The 17,241-nt window shown below is 48.1% G+C and overlaps 1 protein-coding gene across 2 annotated transcripts in view; it reads right to left on the bottom strand.

The window, feature by feature from the left end:
• Nucleotides 1-2,149: 2,149 nt before the first annotated feature.
• The window catches only part of ATP12A (ATPase H+/K+ transporting non-gastric alpha2 subunit), a 31,904-nt gene continuing 16,812 nt past the window's right edge, over nt 2,150-17,241 (bottom strand). The window contains exons 13-23 of one of the 2 annotated variants that reach the window (XM_008259638.5): nt 15,397-15,572; nt 14,612-14,748; nt 8,369-8,519; nt 7,835-8,003; nt 7,592-7,746; nt 6,340-6,463; nt 6,023-6,168; nt 5,444-5,577; nt 5,175-5,276; nt 3,224-3,315; nt 2,150-3,136 (exon numbers count right to left, since the gene is read on the bottom strand). In XM_008259638.5, the coding sequence (XP_008257860.4) occupies nt 3,108-3,136; nt 3,224-3,315; nt 5,175-5,276; nt 5,444-5,577; nt 6,023-6,168; nt 6,340-6,463; nt 7,592-7,746; nt 7,835-8,003; nt 8,369-8,519; nt 14,612-14,748; nt 15,397-15,572 (1,415 nt within the window). In that variant the 3' untranslated portion in view covers nt 2,150-3,107. 2 annotated transcript variants of the gene reach the window in all.

Raw genomic sequence — 17,241 nt, 5'->3', positions numbered from 1 at the left:
TCATGAGTGGGCCAGAAAGTTGCCTAAAGAAGGGGGAGGGGAGAGAGAGAGAGATAGAGAGAGAAGAAAACTTAAATTGGTCTCTGAACTGTGGTCTGTGGTAAAAGAGTCCTTCCTTATTTTCAGTCTCTTTTAATAGGTGGGAGGTGGTGCTTTCACATGCATGATGCCCTCTGGGAGTTTTATGTCACCTCCATAAACTCCACATGGAACTTAACATCCATGTTTTCATCATGGGACCCCCTTCTTGACCCCAGATGAGACACAGCGGGATCTTAGAAAGGTAGGCATCTTTAACTGACAGGTAAAGGGATAACATGCAGGGTTGTAAAGATTCCACTGACACTGCCTGTGGTACCAACATTCCATATGGGTGCTGATTCAAGTCCCGGCTGCTCTACTTCCAATCCAATTCCCTGCTAGTGTGCCTGGGAAAGCAGCAGATGATGGTCCCTGCACCTGCGTGGGAGACTGGGAAGAAGTTCCTGGATCCTGGCTTTGGGTCAACCCAGCTCTGGCCATTGCAGCCATTTGGGGAGTGAACCAGTGGATGGAAGCTCTCTCTGTCTCTCTTTCTCCCTTTCTCTCTCTCACTCTGCCTTTCAAATAAGTAAATAAATTTACATAGAAAGTAGGGAATAAAAGAAGCATCTAACTGGGGGATGGGCTATAGCTAAAGTATTCTCAATATCTAAATACTGTGCATTTACATCAGATTCAATGTTAAATAAAAAGGGAGAATGGAAAACTTTATATATGTATAGAAAATCACCAAAGACATTAACTCATCTCTCATTTAGGTATGTTACTAGGCAGTGAGATTCAGGATGATTTAAATTTTTTCTCTTGTTTACATTAAATGAGCTGCAATTTTATAAGCAGAATAAAAATATTTACAAAAATGAAAACTCCAATAATCCAGCTTTCTTTTCATATCTCTAATATACATTGCTATAATTATTAATGTTAACTTTATTTTTTTGAAAAAAGTTATCTTGGCCTTTGTGAGTTAATTAAGTAACTTCTCCCAAAAAACCCTAGGAGATGGGATTTTTATTGCTGCCTTCTGTCTACAACTTAATAAATATACTTGATATGTACGTTTCTAGGATTACTCAGATTAGTCATTCATTTTACTCAGGTTAATAAATTTTTGCAACAGTATGTGTGTATAAATATAAAAGTTATTTCAGACACACCTCCTGTTACAAAAAATATTTCCAATAAGTTATTTTGGTGCAGAAGATTTTTGAAACGTAGGCACAGTTTTTCATAATACATATCCAAACTTCCTGAAGACACTGCTTTGCATGGATTTCAAAAATTTTGCATCAAAATATCTTTAATTCCATTTTTTCCTACAAAATACCCTCGTATTTCAAATTTAAATCCTATCAGACTTAACCCAGTTAAATCTCACAGTTTTATGCCATATTGATGACTCTCCTGCAGGCCCTGGAAGGACCAGGAGGAACTACTAAGCATCACAGCCAGAACACCTGGAAGGCCAAGCAGGAATAAGAGGAAGGGCAAATTACTCTTCCCTGAAGTCTAGAAAGCCTTAGCCGCTTTGTCAGGCCTAGACGGATAAGGCAATTACCATGCTACCCGAACCACCCTGGAGAGGGTTCCAGTTCACTGGAGCTACCGATGAGAGATTAGTCTGGGTTCCTTGTGACTGCACATGGAGGTTAGCTAAACAGCACACAGACTACACGCGAGATATTACATCCATTTACAGAGGGTTGCAGGATTGGTCTCCTTCTTTCACACTCCAGCTCTGACCCCGAGAGCATGGGACTCTACGTCTCCCTTTTCCTGTCCCAGAGATGCCAAGCTGAAGCCTGCAGCAGCAGCTGCAAGTGGCTGGCGTGGAGAGGCCACTGAATGGGCAAAGTTTAACCAAGTACAGCTTTTAAAGTCTGTGAAATCAGTTAGTGTGGGTGTGTGGTTGATGGAAAGTCTGTGAAAATGACTTTGCCTGTGGTGCTGCTGCCAGCAGGTTGATCTGGCCCACAGGAGTCCCAGTCAGGTGAGGGGGGGAGGGGGCACAGGTGCGGGAAGCACTCACGAGGAAAAGCCTGTATTTCCAGACACTCTGTGTGTAAAGAAAATGACCAGAAGGAGCAAAAAAGAAAAAAAACCAGAATCTTATTTTATTTTATTTTTTTGGTATTTTCCGTGCCTGCCTCTGGAAAAACTTGAATTAAGTAAAACATCACAATTAGATTTTGTTTCATAAAACATTTTACTTAAAAACATCTTTTATTTAAAAAAAAAAACCTGTCAACATGGATGTATGTGTTTCGTGTCCCACACAAATATATCTAAGTTACAAAAATGTGATTGACATAAAATGGCTGCTGGAGAGTGCTTGGCAGCCTATCTACAAGAAATAAATAGTGCTATCTAAACCACAGTGGCTTTCCGGAGAGGCCGAGTCCCAGTCAGTGACAGCCCCTTTGGGTCCACGAATGTTTGAGTTAAGGTTTGTGGAATGGACTTGGAGGTCAGCTTTGCAGGAACAGGTGGTGGAGTGCTGTGAGAGGCGGACTGGGGCCGCATGGCCAGGAACCCATCACAGCAACAAAGTGTCTGGGAGTCAAAACGGGGGCTGTCTTTGCTGTTCTGAGGTGCTCCTGCTGCCACACTTCCAACTCACACCCTCAGCTGAGCAAAGCAAACCCCAAAAGTTATGTTTCAGGGGGATTCACAGAAATCCTATGGAGCTCACCGGGCCTTTGACAGGGTGTGGAAGGAGATCTGAGCAATTCTAGCTCAACTTATGGCAGACTCCAGCAGCCACCTGGGTTACACAAGTCTGTGTGACATCAGTGAGCTTCATATACAGATAAACACATCCTTCCCTACACCATGACCTTGACATCCACATCTTTTAAGGTAAGGAGATGGAGATAGAGATGAAAATCATATACAAACAGCTGAATCTCAGCTTTGAAGTACAACAGATCAGTAAGAAGCTTCACCACTGTGTTCTAGATGAGAGTCTCCTCCCGAGTGGAGCTTGGCAACATCCACACTACACAGAGGTCTTGCCGAAGACCACCAGGCAGGTGCCGCTGGGAGACTCAGAGACAGACCTGGTCTCAGTAATACATGTTCTTATCCCACCAGCCTAGAGAGTCAGAAGAAGGTAAATTAGAAATGGAGAGTCTGGTAGAGGAAGCACACAGAACCTCCAAGATACCGCTGCACTACTCACTTCCGGGGTAGAGCCTGATGAAGAGTTTCCGCATTTCATCGTATACCCAGATCAGGATGGCATGGGGTACGGCCACAAACCAGTACTGAGCCCTGGAGGCAGAAGGCAGGATGATGAGCGCTGGAACGTGCGAATGCCAGCAAGCAGGGAGCCTCCTGCCCTTGGCCCTTGGCCCTGCTTTACTGATAAGCACACCAAATCCACTGGGTCACACCACACTCAAACCAGAAAGTTCCTTATTTTAGTTGTACTTAAAATAAGTACTTCTGGCCGGCACCGTGGCTCACTAGGCTAATCCTCTGCCTGCGGCACCGGCACCCCGGGTTCTAGTCCTGGTTGGGGTGTCGGATTCTGTCCCGGCTGCTCCTCTTCCAGTCCAGCTCTCTGCTGTGGCCCAGGAAGGCAGTGGAGGATGGCCCAAGTGCTTGGGCCCTGCACCCGCATGGGAGACCAGGAGGAAGCACCTGACTCCTGGCTTCGGATTGGCGCAGTGTGCCGGCCGTAGCGGCCATTCTGGGGGGTGAACCAATGGAAGGAAGGAAGACCTTTCTCTCTGTCTCTCTCTCTCATTGTCTAACTCTGCCTGTCCAAAAAGAAAGTACTTCTATGTTTTTATTTATTTGAAAGAGAGAGAGAGAGACAGACAGAGAAGTAAGAGGGGGCCCTCCCATCTCCTGGTCTACACCCTAAATGTCTGCAATAGCCAGGGCTGGGCCAAGCTGAAGTCTGGAGCTCAGATGCTAATCTGAGTCTCCCACTTGGGTAGCAGGGACCGAAATACTTGAACTGTGATCTGCTGCTTTCAGGGTCTGCATTAGCAGGAAGCAGGAATCAGAAGCTGAGCTGGGACTCAAATCCAGACACTCTGATTTATATTTATTCTTAGCGAAAAAAGCCAGTCCTAAAAAGACAAATATCATATGTCTTCCCTGATCTGGGGTGACTACTAGAGTACCTAAAATGTAAAGCATTGGTGTGAAATGGGCGTTTTGAGATTTGATGACTGTTTATAGCCCTTGTCTCTTCTGTTGAGGAACAGTGTTTTCTTCTTCATACTATTTGCTGAACTTTTTATTTAGTGTAGGGTTAATCTTCCAATCATTAAGTAAACTGAAAATAGATCCTTGTATAAATTAAGAGTGGGAATAGGAGAGGGAAGAGGAAGAAAGGTTGGAGTGTGGGTGAGAAGAAAGATAGGGTGGGAAGTATCACTATTTCTCTAAATCTGTACATATGAAATACTTGAAACTTGTAAAAAAAGGCAATCAATAAAAAAAATTGTGTAAATGGTTCAGGCAGTATCTTAACTGTTGCACCAAATATCTACCCCTGGAAATCTTAGTTAACTTGGACTGTGACTGCTATAAGAAGCCCTTGTAAGGGTGAGACAGAATGGCAAGGTCTGGAAAATCTGTTTCCTCTTCTGGGAAATAAAGTGCAAAGTCTAGGGCTCAAACAGCATGAAATCATTTTGATCTCTTTCAAAACAGGTGGGAGGGGGTTGGCGCTGTGACATAGCTGGTAAAACTGCTGCCTGTAGTGCCAGCATCCCATATGGACGCCGATTGGAGTCCCGGCTGTGTCACTTCCAATCCAGCTCTCTGCTATGGCCTGGGAAAGCAGTAGAAGATGGCCCAAGTCCTTGGGCCCCTGCAACTGTGTGGGAGACCTGGAAGAAGCTCCTGGCTCTGGTTTCTGAAGATTGGCCCACCTCTGGCCATTGCGGCCAATTGGGGAATGAACCAGCAGATGGAAGACCCCTCTTTCTCTCTCTCACTCTCTTTCTCTCTCTGCCTCTCTGTGTAACTCTTTCAAATAAATAAATAAATCTTTAAAAAAAAAAGGGGGGGTGGGTGGGAGAGGGACCTTGGGATATCCTAGTTATTATTTGGGCTGTGACAGCTCGGGGCAGGGCTGTCAGTTTCCTTGCTGCTGTGGAAGGCGAACTCACTTGAGCATGGTGAAATTTAGGGCTGTGATACTGCCGAGCCCGTAAGAGAGGAGCAGGGCGACGATGATCTGGGAGGCGATCCCCACCCAGATGACTTTATTTCTGCAAGACAAAGTAAGCAGATTCTGAGTTCCCACGGCTCTGTGATCATGCCCTCCGCAGAACCGGCCACCAGCTGAGCAAGGCCTTGTGTGTGCCAGGCATGGCCGGAGGAAGCTCCAGCAAGCCCGCAGGCCTGAGGCTGACCCATGAGGCCGATACAGCAATACCTGAAGAGCCCCTGCTTGAAGATGGAGTTCTTGCGGGTCTTCCTGATGATCAGATCTGCTATTTGCTGGACCATGATGCCAACAAAGAAAGCCGTGTAGCCTGTCCATTCCAGGTATTGCCTCTGATAACTCGTCTGTCGATGGGCAGAGAAGGAGGAGACAGTGAGAGCTTGGAGGAAAGTTGTAGAGTCCGGGGGGATCTCTGGGAAGCTTTCCTCTCATCTCTGCCTGACCCAGATGGAGAGAGAAACTTTGGTCTTCAGCCAGGTGAGGAGAGAAAGATGCTGACGTCTCTGGCTGAACTGTGGGCGTGTTGACATGATTACTTTTCCACGCCAATGGCAAAGCTAACATTAAAAGGTGAGCTCTTGACCTCTGGCCCAAGACAAAAGGCTGGGTCCTGGCAAAGGCCAAACCAGTGTCCTCCAGGGGTCCCCAGCCCTATCAACTAGCAAGCTTCCACAGTCGGTCTTGTCAAGGCCATGTGGAGGAATGCAGGCTCTGCCCCAGTCCTGGCAGGGCAGCGAGAGGAGGGAAGAAGAAGCAGGCAAAGCTGGCACAGAGCGCCCCAGCGCTTACCCATTCCTGTCCATAGTTGTCTTCCAAGTCGTTCAGGTGGTCGCTGTCCCACGCTATCCGCAGGTGAAACAGTGAGGTCGGCCGAAAGCCCTGCTGTGCGTACACAGTGAAGTACACCAGGAAAGCTCCCAGGGCTTGCATGAGGCCTGAAAGAACAAGAGAGCTAAGGGCTTAGACTCCCTGATGCCTCCAGAGGATGGCCTCATCCTTTCTCCTCTCAGCCCCTCCTACCATCCCAACCTCAGCCCCAAAGGAAAACACTCTCCGACTGTGCCTGGGACAGGCCCTCCAGTGACAGTAGGAGAGCCCAGGCGTACCAATGTGCAGGTACGAGTATACAGCAAGCTGCTGGTTCACCAGTCTGTCCTTTTTCTTGTGCCGAGGCTTCCTGTTCATAATGTCACTTTCTGCTTTCTCATACGCCAAGGCAATGGAGGGGATCTGGAGAGGGAGATAGCCCATGAAGTCTTTTTTTTTTTTTTAAATTTAGTTATTTATCTGAAAGGCAGTGTTACAGAGGGGCAGAGGCAGAGGCAGAGAGAGAGGTCTTCCATCCGCTGGTTCACTCCCCAAATGGCCGCAATGGCTGGAGCTGGGCTAATATGAAACCTGGAGCCAGGAGCTTATTCCAGGTCTCCCACACAGTTGCAGGGGCCCAAGCACTTGGGCCATCTTCCACTGCCTTCCCAGGCCATAGCAGAGAGCTGGATCGGAGGTGGAACAGCTGGGTCATGAACTGGCACCCATGTGGGATGCTGGCACTGCAGGCAGCAGCTTTACCAGCTATGCCACAGTGCTGCCCACCCCCCCTTTTTTTTATGCACATGAAGCCTTAACCTGGAATGCTCTCCCTACCCTCAGAATCATAGGAAAAAGCATAGCCAAGCAAGGATGGGCAGAAGGTAGGTGGAGGTTGCTGGATGGTGGTGGAAGGAGACACAGAGCCAGTCCATCCAGGAAGCAGACAACAGGGGTGCATTTGTCTCAAAGGAGCTTAAGACCAGCCAGCTTTAAAATCAGTCACTGTGTGCGGCAGTTCTAAACGATGCTGGCCATAAAACACTTTTCCCTCAAGGAGGATTTCTCTCAACACCCTTTCCCTCTCTGCTGTGCGGCTGAATCCCAGAGCAGAACCCTAGGGCCCGCCCTTAGAGCGCCCATTCTCTCCCTCCACAGGGGGCGCTGTGGGGTTATCACATTAGCCACCAAGCCCCCAGTAGCACAGGGCCCTTCAGCTGCGCCAAAGAAAAGGGCTGCCTGGCTGCTAAAACTGACCATTGGCAAAAGATATTTTTTGAGGGGCTCCTGCCTTAAAAATCCCCGTAAACAGTGAAGTTTGAATTTCCAAACACTTGACAAATGTCTCTAGTCCCTTGAAGTGGTGGTCTGTGGGCCCAGCAGAATCGCTATGTCCTGGGAGCTTGTCAGAAAGGCAAAACTTTGAACTCCATTGCAGAGAAGTCTGAGCAGCGTGGGCCTCAGCCCATCTCCTGGCCCTCCAAGGTAACAACCGCAACCTGTGCACTCCCTGCGGTGCAGAAGGACCCTGTTCCCTTTAGTGTCACTTACTATGTCTGTGCCCAAGTCGATGAACAGGAGGGTGATGGTGCCAATGGGCAGGGGCAGCCCGAGAATGATGTAAATCAAAAAGGGGCAGAGCTCGGCAATGTTCTTGGTCAGGGTGTAAGCGATGGTCTTCTTTAGGTTGTCAAATATCAAGCGGCCTAGGCAGAGATGGTTCTCCTTAGAGGGCTTGTCCCCAGTCCTCCCGTGGACCCTGGCCCTCCGGCAGACCTTGGGGACCCCGCTCACCTTCCTCCACCCCTGTGACGATAGAGGAGAAGTTGTCATCCAGCAGGATCATGTCGGCTGCGTTCTTGGCCGCGTCAGAACCCGTTATCCCCATGGCAACGCCAATGTCGGCCTTCTTTAGAGCGGGGGAGTCATTCACTCCGTCCCCCGTCACGGCCACAACTGCGTCCTGCGGGGGCCCCGTGGGAAGAGGGGAGTGAGTGAGCGGGCGAAAGCCACACACAGCCTCCTGCTGTCCTTGGGGCTGCAAGGATTGCTGGGGCCAGGATGAGGTCCCGTTGGGAGAAGAGACCATCAGGAAATCTCAGATGCAAGGCAAGGAGCTCCGAATAAGGTGCGTGCAAATGGAGGTGTTGGATATCCTATGTCTCTGCAAGCTTTGTTTTGAAACTTACTATTTTATCATCTTTCTACAGTGGCACTGCCACAGTGGCAAATGTGTTGCTGTCGAAACCCCAGACTCCCATGATCAAATGCAGAGCTGGGGACATGTGGCTGAGGGTAGTTGATTCTCCAGGTGCTGCTGTCACCCACCTGCCTCTGACAGCCCTCCACGATGATCAGCTTTTGCTGGGGGGACGTCCGTGCAAACACGATTTCCGGGTAGTTGGCTAAGAGCTCATCCAGCTGTTCTGGGCTCATGTCCTTCAGCTCCATGCCGGTCACCACGGCGGCCTTGGCATCCCTAAAAGGGCCAGAAGAAACCTAGTGAGGCCCAAGGGCAGATCTTTGGTTGAAATGGTTCTAGGCTGGATGTGGCCTCAATTCTTTTTGACTCCATTTGGAACCTAATATCCCAGATGGGCGAATACTCTGGGGCTATCTCAGGGGTTATGACTACTGGGGAAACTTTGCCCTCCATTTCAAGACAGTAAACAGAAAGTTTAAAACTAGAGCCATTTCCTGGTGTCACAGAGCAACAGGAATAAAAATCTAGGAAGCCTTTTCTTTCCAGGAATGGGTGAGAAGTACTACTTCCTGGGGGCAATGCTTCACTTCACAAGAAAAGGAGAGAAAAAAAAAGTCTGCTCATATGTTTTGGGTACAGAAATTCCTTTACACCAAAATACATGGCTAACTGTTCTTTGCTGCTGTTGTTTCGGGTTTATAGAGTGTCTGCTATGTACAATGTGCCATGTGGGGAAGAAGGCTTATTGTGGTCTTCTTTGAGCAAACTATTATCTGCCAATTATAAAAGCAAGGCTCTGGGGATTAGTTTATCTTATTTTATTTATTTATTTGAGGGGCAGAGATAACAGTGAGACAGAGAAAGCACCTGTTCACTGGTTCATCTCCCAAATACCCACAATGGCCAGGGCTGGGCTGGGCTGAAGCCTGGAACCAAGCGCTAGTCCAGGTCTCCCACGTGGGTGGCAGGGACTCATCCCCTGGGACTATCACCACTGCCTCCCCGGGTCCACAGTGGCAGGAAGATGGAGTGAGGAGTTGGAGCTGGGTACTGAGCGCAGGAACTCAGATACTGGGTGCAAGTGTCTTAACTGCAAGGCCAAACTCTCACCCCAGGTCTGACTGTACCACTGTCCTGCTAAAACTCCTCAGGAGCCTCGCAGTGTGCCCCAAGAACACGCCAGAACATTCCCAACTTGGTCAGCAAGACAGGTGCAGCCTGAGCGGTTAAGCTCTGCCTTCTCGCGGGCCCTGCCCTGCAGCTAGCTGGACCCTCCCAGCTCTGACATCCCGGCGCCCTCACTGCCCAGAGGCCTCCACCAGTCTTCCTCCCTTGCCCAGAGCAGACACTCCCGCCTCAGTTTCTCTTGTCTAATGGTGCACAGGTGGCCTTCTAATCTCAAACGCTGTAGGTACAAAACATTGCATGTCCTTTTTTCACTCTTTGTAAGTTTCTGACCTTTTTTATGTCTCATTTTCCTCTTGGTGCTACATTTTATAAACCTAGCTTTGACTCAAACTATAGGTCTTCTACTGGTCAAAAATACCAAAGTAAGATAATAAGGAAAGCAGCTGCCACAATGCAAAGATTATATACCCGTGAAGCTGATGAGGTGTGGGGAGCAATCCGGACTGGACTGAGTTACTGGAATTAAGACTTATTCTATGCATCTGCTCTCCCACAATATGGCGCTGGGAGAGAAGTAAACAGCTTCCGCACAGCTGCCTCCAGTTCAACCAATAAACTGTAGGACTTGCTACTGATTGGAGGAGAGCAGCGTACTCGGCGTGTGGGCAGCCGAGTTAGGATTGGCGGAGGAGGACTATAAAGGAGGAGAGAGACGGCATGCACCAGGAACATCTAAGGGGAACATCTAGCTGAAGGAACACCCGTGCAGCCCCCGAAGAGAGCCGGCCGGCGGTGTGCCGCTCCCCTGCGGAAGTGGGGAATGTGGCCAGGGGGAACTGCCCTTCCACGGAGGTGGAAGGGATGGTAGCCAACCCGGGAAGAACCAGCAGCAAACCTGGGGAGGGCCGAGCAGACGAAAAGAACAGCGCAGGGTTCAGTGTTGCTCCTCCACGAAGAGGGGGAGCGACATAATGGTGCTGTGACTCGGATATGAAGCCTAGGCAGGGCTTAGTGTCGCTCCTCCATGAAGAAGGGGAGCGACATAATGGTGCCGTGACTCGGATAGGAAACCTAGGACGGATAGGAAACTTAGGAGGGAAGAAACGGGAAGAAATGGGAAAATACCGGAGAGAGAGACTAGCAAAGAGCCTAGGTGCCGGAAGAAGCTATTGAAAGCCTAGGCATAGACTCGGATATGGACTGTGGGAAAGAAGTTAGGATTGAAAGCGAAAGTGAAAGCTTTCATAGACTCAGATGCGGACTATGGCGGGGAAGCTAGGAGATTGAAAGCGAAAGTGAAACCTGGAGGAGGCTTGGACTCGGATATGGACTGTGGGAAAGAAGTTAGGATTTAAAGTGAAAGCAAGAAGAAACTTAGACTTAGATACGGACTGCAGGTTGAAAGTGAAAGTGAAACCTATAAGAAACTTAGACTTGGATACGGACTGTGGGGAGAAGCCAGGAGAAATGAGAGGAATATTGTTGGAAGAAAACTTAAGGAAACATACCGGGTAGAGAAAAATGTTAGGGAGGATGAAGCCGCGAGTGCAGGCCAAGGCGGAGACATAAGCCACCTTGGAATTCTTCAAGTCACCCCGGGGAGCAAGAGGCGAAGATCTGGAACCAGAGGCAGAGACGTGGGCCGCCAGGTTGAAATTCGCCAGGTTAGTCCAGGGAACTTGGACTGAATGCCGGTGGTGGCGGAAACATTCGCGGAAGCCGCTGCGTGCAGAGAGAGCACGGGGCGTGAATAGATAGGGAACGCGGGGCTGGCGCGAGGCCGTGGTGCGGGCGCGAAGTGCGTGGAGACCGCGGAGCGTGCGCACAGAGCCGGGAACCCGCCGGCGGGGCGAGGCGCCGGGAAGCCGCGCAGAGCCATGAAGCTGCCGCGGGGCGAGGTGCCGAGAAGCAGTCTCGGGGCGAGCGCCGCCGGGAAGCCGCAGGGATAAGAGAAACAGAAGTTTAGAAGTAAAGTGAGAGAAATAGGAATGTTGGCAGACAGAAGTAAAATGGGAGAAATAGGAATGCCCGGAGATAGAGAAATAGAGAAAAATAAGGCCTCCCCTCAACATGGCAATGAGAAAGCTTGGATTCGGTCTGCCTGATTAAGTGAGGCGATGAGCACCTGGGCGGCTAGCAGCTTATGCGCCGCAGGTCGCCGAAGACAGGCACGAATTAACATCAGTAAGGCTTCCCCACAATACAACAATTAGGAGGCTTGGATTCGGTCTGCCTGATTTAAGGCGGTAAGCACCAGCAAGCAGCTCGACCAAAGCATGAGCTGCAGGTCACCGAAGATAGGCACGAACCAACACTAATAAGTCTCCCCCACAATACGGCAATGAGAAGGCTTGGATTCGGTTTGCCTGATTATTAGGGCTTGTAAGCCCCTGCGGGCAGAGCAGAGCATGCGCTGCAGGGCACCGAATACAGGCACGCATCAGCGCCTAAAAACCTCCTCACAACATGGCGAAGAGAGGACCCAGATTCGGTTTGCCTGATAGGACTTGTAAGAGCCTGTGGCAACTCTAGCAAGTAGAGCAGAGTGTGTGCCATGGGACACCGAAGACAGGCGCGTATCAATGCCAAAAATAAAAAGGGGGATCTGTGGGGAGCAATCCGGACTGGACTGAGTTACTGGAATTAAGACTTATTCTATGCATCTGCTCTCCCACAATATGGCGCTGGGAGAGAAGTAAACAGCTTCCGCACAGCTGCCTCCAGTTCAACCAATAAACTGTAGGACTTGCTACTGATTGGAGGAGAGCAGCGTACTCGGCGTGTGGGCAGCCGAGTTAGGATTGGCGGAGGAGGACTATAAAGGAGGAGAGAGACGGCATGCACCAGGAACATCTAAGGGGAACATCTAGCTGAAGGAACACCCGTGCAGCCCCCGAAGAGAGCCGGCCGGCGGTGTGCCGCTCCCCTGCGGAAGTGGGGAATGTGGCCAGGGGGAACTGCCCTTCCACGGAGGTGGAAGGGATGGTAGCCAACCCGGGAAGAACCAGCAGCAAACCTGGGGAGGGCCGAGCAGACGAAAAGAACAGCGCAGGGTTCAGTGTTGCTCCTCCACGAAGAGGGGGAGCGACAATGAGGTAAATGAAAATACCCACCAAAGCATTTACCCCACTCCCCTGTTCAGTGTGGTCACTTGGATGGAAATGTAGAATCCCAATATTTTATAAAAATAAACAAAGAAACAAGCCCCACATCTGTTTTTGGAGAGGGCTGTTATTTATACAAAGAAGTGCTCCAGGTGTTGCTGCTGTATCCAGAATGTGTCATTGTGGTTGGTTGCCTTACTTGGAAATTTGTTGCCTGCTAATCATTTATTACCTGTCAGCTCTGTGTTCCTAAAACGCATAAATTCTTGTGAAATGAGAATTTGGTCCTTAGCCTTTCCTGGTACATGCATGGAAGGATAATTCAGATGATGATCTTTCAACTTGAGACTCTGGACTCTTTGACTTAAACCATTTACAGTCCAGGCTGATCCCCACCACGTCCAGCCCCTCATCCATGAGTGTCTCTTTCATTACACTGATCACATAGGGTTCATGGTTTTTTCCAGTTTCCCTGGACTCTCAGGGTAGGGAATAATATCTGTTCTCTTTGCTGCTTATATTTCCAGCATCTAGCACAGTGACTGGTATACACTTGGCACTCAATGCTTAGTTGTTGAAAGGATTAATATATGAGTGCATGGATAGATAGATGGGTTAAAGGATAGACGAAAACAATTGGGAGAACCAAGGAAAAAAGCTCTCCTTAGGAAGGTTCTATTTTAGCTGCACATAATGAAGTCAACTGAACACACAGGTAAATATACTACACACACATATACACAGGTAAACACACACACACACACATATATACAGGTAAGCACACACACACACATATACAGGTAAATACACACACACAAACACGGTAGTACATGAAACTCAAAAGGTTCTTAATATCTCTGATTATACAACTGGGTCAAAGGCAAGTGATTTCACATAAACTGTTTCAGCTTTTCTCACTCTGAGTTGGGAACATAGGTTTTCACACGGTGATGTGCCTCATGATGACATTTCTGTGTCACTTTCAATGAAAGATCACATATAATGATGGTAAACTCTTAAGATTATACTGCCTGGGCCAGCGCTGTGGCACAGTGGGTTAACGCCCTGGCCTAAAGTGCCAGCATCTCATATGGGCACCAGTTCATGACCCGGCTGCTCCTCTTCTGATCCAGCTCTCTGCTATGGCCTGGGAAAGCAGCGGAAGATGGCCCAAGTCCTTGGGCCTCTGCACCTGCGTGGGAGACCTGGAGGAAGCTCCTAGCTCTTGGCTTCAGATCGGTGCAGCTCTGGCCATTGCGGCCAATTGGGGAGTAAACCAGGAGATGGAAGACTTCTCTCTCTCTCTGCCTCTCCTCTCTCTGCTGTGTGACTCTGACTTTCAAATAAATAAATAAATAAATAAGTAAATAAATAAATCTATCTTAAAAAAAAGATTATACTGCCTAGTGACATTGTAGCTGTCTTAGTTTGTGTGAGTACATTCCATGATGCTTCCATAATGATGAAATTCCATTTCTCAGGACATATTCTTATTATTAAGCAATGCATAATTGTACTTCATTGGATTTTGACGTTTCAGATAAGAAATAGTCAATGGGTCACTTTCATGATTTCAGGACTGTGCCTGGCACATATTAAGCGCTCAGTAAGATTCTGAGTGAATGAATGACTAAATGAATTATGGATCAAACTAGAATAGCATTACCCTAAGAGGGTGTTTGGCAAAAAGGTGATTTGCAAGGGCTCACACTGTGGTATAGCGGGTAAAGCTGTCACCTGCAGTGCCGGCATCCCATATGGGCACCAGTTTGAGTCCCGGCTGCTCCACTTCCCATCCAGCTCTCTGCTATGGCCTGGGAAAGTAGTAGAAGGTGGCCTAAGTCCTTGGGCCCCTGCACCCTCATGGGAGACCCTGAAGAAGCTCCTGGTTCTTGGCTTCGGATTGGCATAGCTCCCACCATTGTGGCCAATTGGGGAGTGGACCAGTGGATGGAAGACTTCTTTCTCTCTCTCTGCCTCTCCTTCTCTCTCTGTGTAACTCTGATTTTTAAATAAATAAATAAATAAATAAACATTTTTTAAAAAAGGTTTGCTTCAATTTGCTTCAATTGCTCCAAATAGCATGGTTCCTGTGAGTAAGACCCTGAGTGTACGCAGTATTGGGTCTGTGCTTACCGTTTGTTAACCTGCTCCACGGCGATGTTGCAGCGTTTTGCAATGTCTTCCACTGTCTCACTGTTGGCTGAAATGATCCCTACACTCTTGGCAATGGCTTTGGCTGTGATGGGATGATCACCTGTAACCATGATAACCTAGAGCAGAAACAAGAAGGGCCCGTGGGCTATGAGGATCTCGACCTGCTACAGTAGGGACAGTTCAATGTCATCTACTCTAGAGGACCTAGTAGAATATGCTTAGCGATTGCTGTGGCTTGGCTGACTCATTCCAGTGAACTTTGAAGGACAAATTGACCTCATTGGATCTACCCTTGCTCCTAAGCTTCTTGCATTTCCTCCTCTGACATAGGAGAATATCATTTCTCCTTTGATGTCACTTTTTTTGTGTGAAAGGGCCAGAAGATATCTACTTGGGGCAACTACATGTTGCTTCAGCTGTCTGAATATTAACATATTTTGGGTTCAATATTGTGAAGATAAATGGATTATGGAGGCTGAACCTCTAAAGTAAAGAATGAAGTTTTTATTATTTATCATGGCAAGATCATGGCTAGTTCATGGTGCTGGGCGATCCTTCTCACTGTCATTACTGTCACGGTTTGCTCCACATAGAAACAACAATTTTGCTTTTATGGAATAGTTACTGAAATCTTAGCATGTTGAAAGAAAGAGGGCATTATGATACTGACTTGAAGAAACCTCAGCGTTGACTATATCCTGTGACAAATGCTCTGAGGACACAACGCAAGTGTTTGTGCCTTGAGTTTGGAAAGTAGCTCCCACCTTGATTCCTGCACTCCGGCATTTGGTGACTGCATCTGGGACAGTGGATCGAGGAGGATCAATCATTGATAAGAGCCCCACAAAACATAAGTTGGAGGTGGGGAAGTTCATGGATTCTGAGTCAAATGAGTAGGTCTCTGGAAACTCATCTGCTGGCAGGTAGAAATGGCAGAAACCTGGAAAAGACAAAGATGTGGGAGCCAATGAGATGAGGCTGAGGAATAACAAAAGAAAAGAGGAAGCATGTTGAGGCACTTTCAGTCCTTTGCTTTTTAAAAAGATTTACTTACTAATTTGAAAGGCAGAGATAATGACAGATAGAGAAGGAGAGACAGAGAGAGATCTTCTACCTGATGGTTCACTTCTCAAATGGTTACAATGACTGGGGATATGCCAGGCCAAAGCCAGGAGCCAAGATCTTCTTCCTGGTCTCCCATATGGGTGGCAGGGGCCCAGGGCTTGGACCATCTTCTGCTGCTTTCCTAGGTGCATTACAGGGAGCTGGATTGGAAGTGGAGCAGCTGGGACTCGAACCAGCTCCATATGGGATGCCAGTGCTGCAGATGATGGCTTAACCTGCTGTGCTGCAGTGCTGGCCCCTCTTTGCTTTTACTGATACAATAGAATGGAGTAGAACTGTTAAATTCCTAAAATTCCATAATGAATGTTTTTCTTGGTGATGACATTATATAAGAACACTTTAGCAAGTCCATGAAAGGGGCTGGTGCTATGGCAAAGCAAGTAAAGCTGCCACCTGCAGTGCCGGCATCCCATATGGCCACTGGTTTGAGTCCCAGCTGCTCCACTTCCGATCCAGTTCTCTGCTATGGCCTGGGAAAACAGTAGGAGATGGCCCAAGTCCTTGGGCCCCTGCACCCATGTGGGAGACCCAGAGGAAGCTCCTGGCTCCTGGCTTCACATTGGCTCATCTCCAGCCATTGTGGGCACCTGCAGAGTAAACCAGCAGATGGAAGACCTCTCTCTCTCTCTCTACTTCTGCCTCTCTGTAACTCTGCCTTTCACATACACAATAAATAGATCTTCAAAAAAGAAAGTCCATAGAAATGGAAATGAAATATAAATTTATTGTGGTATAAAAAATTGAAATGCATGCTTATGAAGAAGTCTTAAAAAGTTCATGGAACTGCTTATTATGAAAAAAAAACTGCACAGTTTTCAAATTAAACTTATTTTCCAAGGACTTGTTGAAGTACCTTCATATTTCATCCAAAGATAGTTACTCTGTGCTAATTAGGCTCTATGTTATATTCTAGAGATAAAACGACCATTTCAAGTAAAGTAGACTGCCTTTACTTCTGAAGCTGTACCTTTTTGGTTGAGGGATAGACAGAAAAGAGATAAATCACAATAAAAACAGGGTACAAACGGGAGAGTTTGTACTGCGACCTTCACCCCTCACCTGCGTGTTCAGGGCCTCCACAGCCTGACGTCCAGCTTGTCTTTCCAGCCCTGCTTCCCCATAATGTGCCATCTGATCTACCCAGCAACCCTCTGGCTGTCTCTGAGCTTGGTCTAAGTTCCTTCCACCCTGATTACTTTCCCCTACCTCACTTCAGTCCCCAGTTAAAATGGAACTCCCTCCAGGAAGTCTTCCCTGATTATGCTTGTCTGGAAGTGACCCCACACTCCTCAATGCCATTATGTTAGTGGACTTCAAAAGACCCTTGAAAATGGAATTAAAAAATAAGTTATTCTGGGCTGGCGCTGTGGTGCAGAAGGTTAAGCCTCTGTCTGCATGCCAGCATCCCATATAGGTGTCACTTTGAGTTCTGGCTGCTCTGCTTCCAATCGAGCTCCCTGCTAATGTGTCTGGGAAAGCAGAGG

The sequence above is a fragment of the Oryctolagus cuniculus genome, chromosome 9 (genome assembly GCF_051225735.1).
Source record: "Oryctolagus cuniculus isolate XC-2025 breed Fujian yellow rabbit chromosome 9, ASM5122573v1, whole genome shotgun sequence".
NCBI lineage: Eukaryota > Metazoa > Chordata > Mammalia > Lagomorpha > Leporidae > Oryctolagus > Oryctolagus cuniculus.
This window is presented reverse-complemented; position numbering and strand designations above follow the sequence as displayed.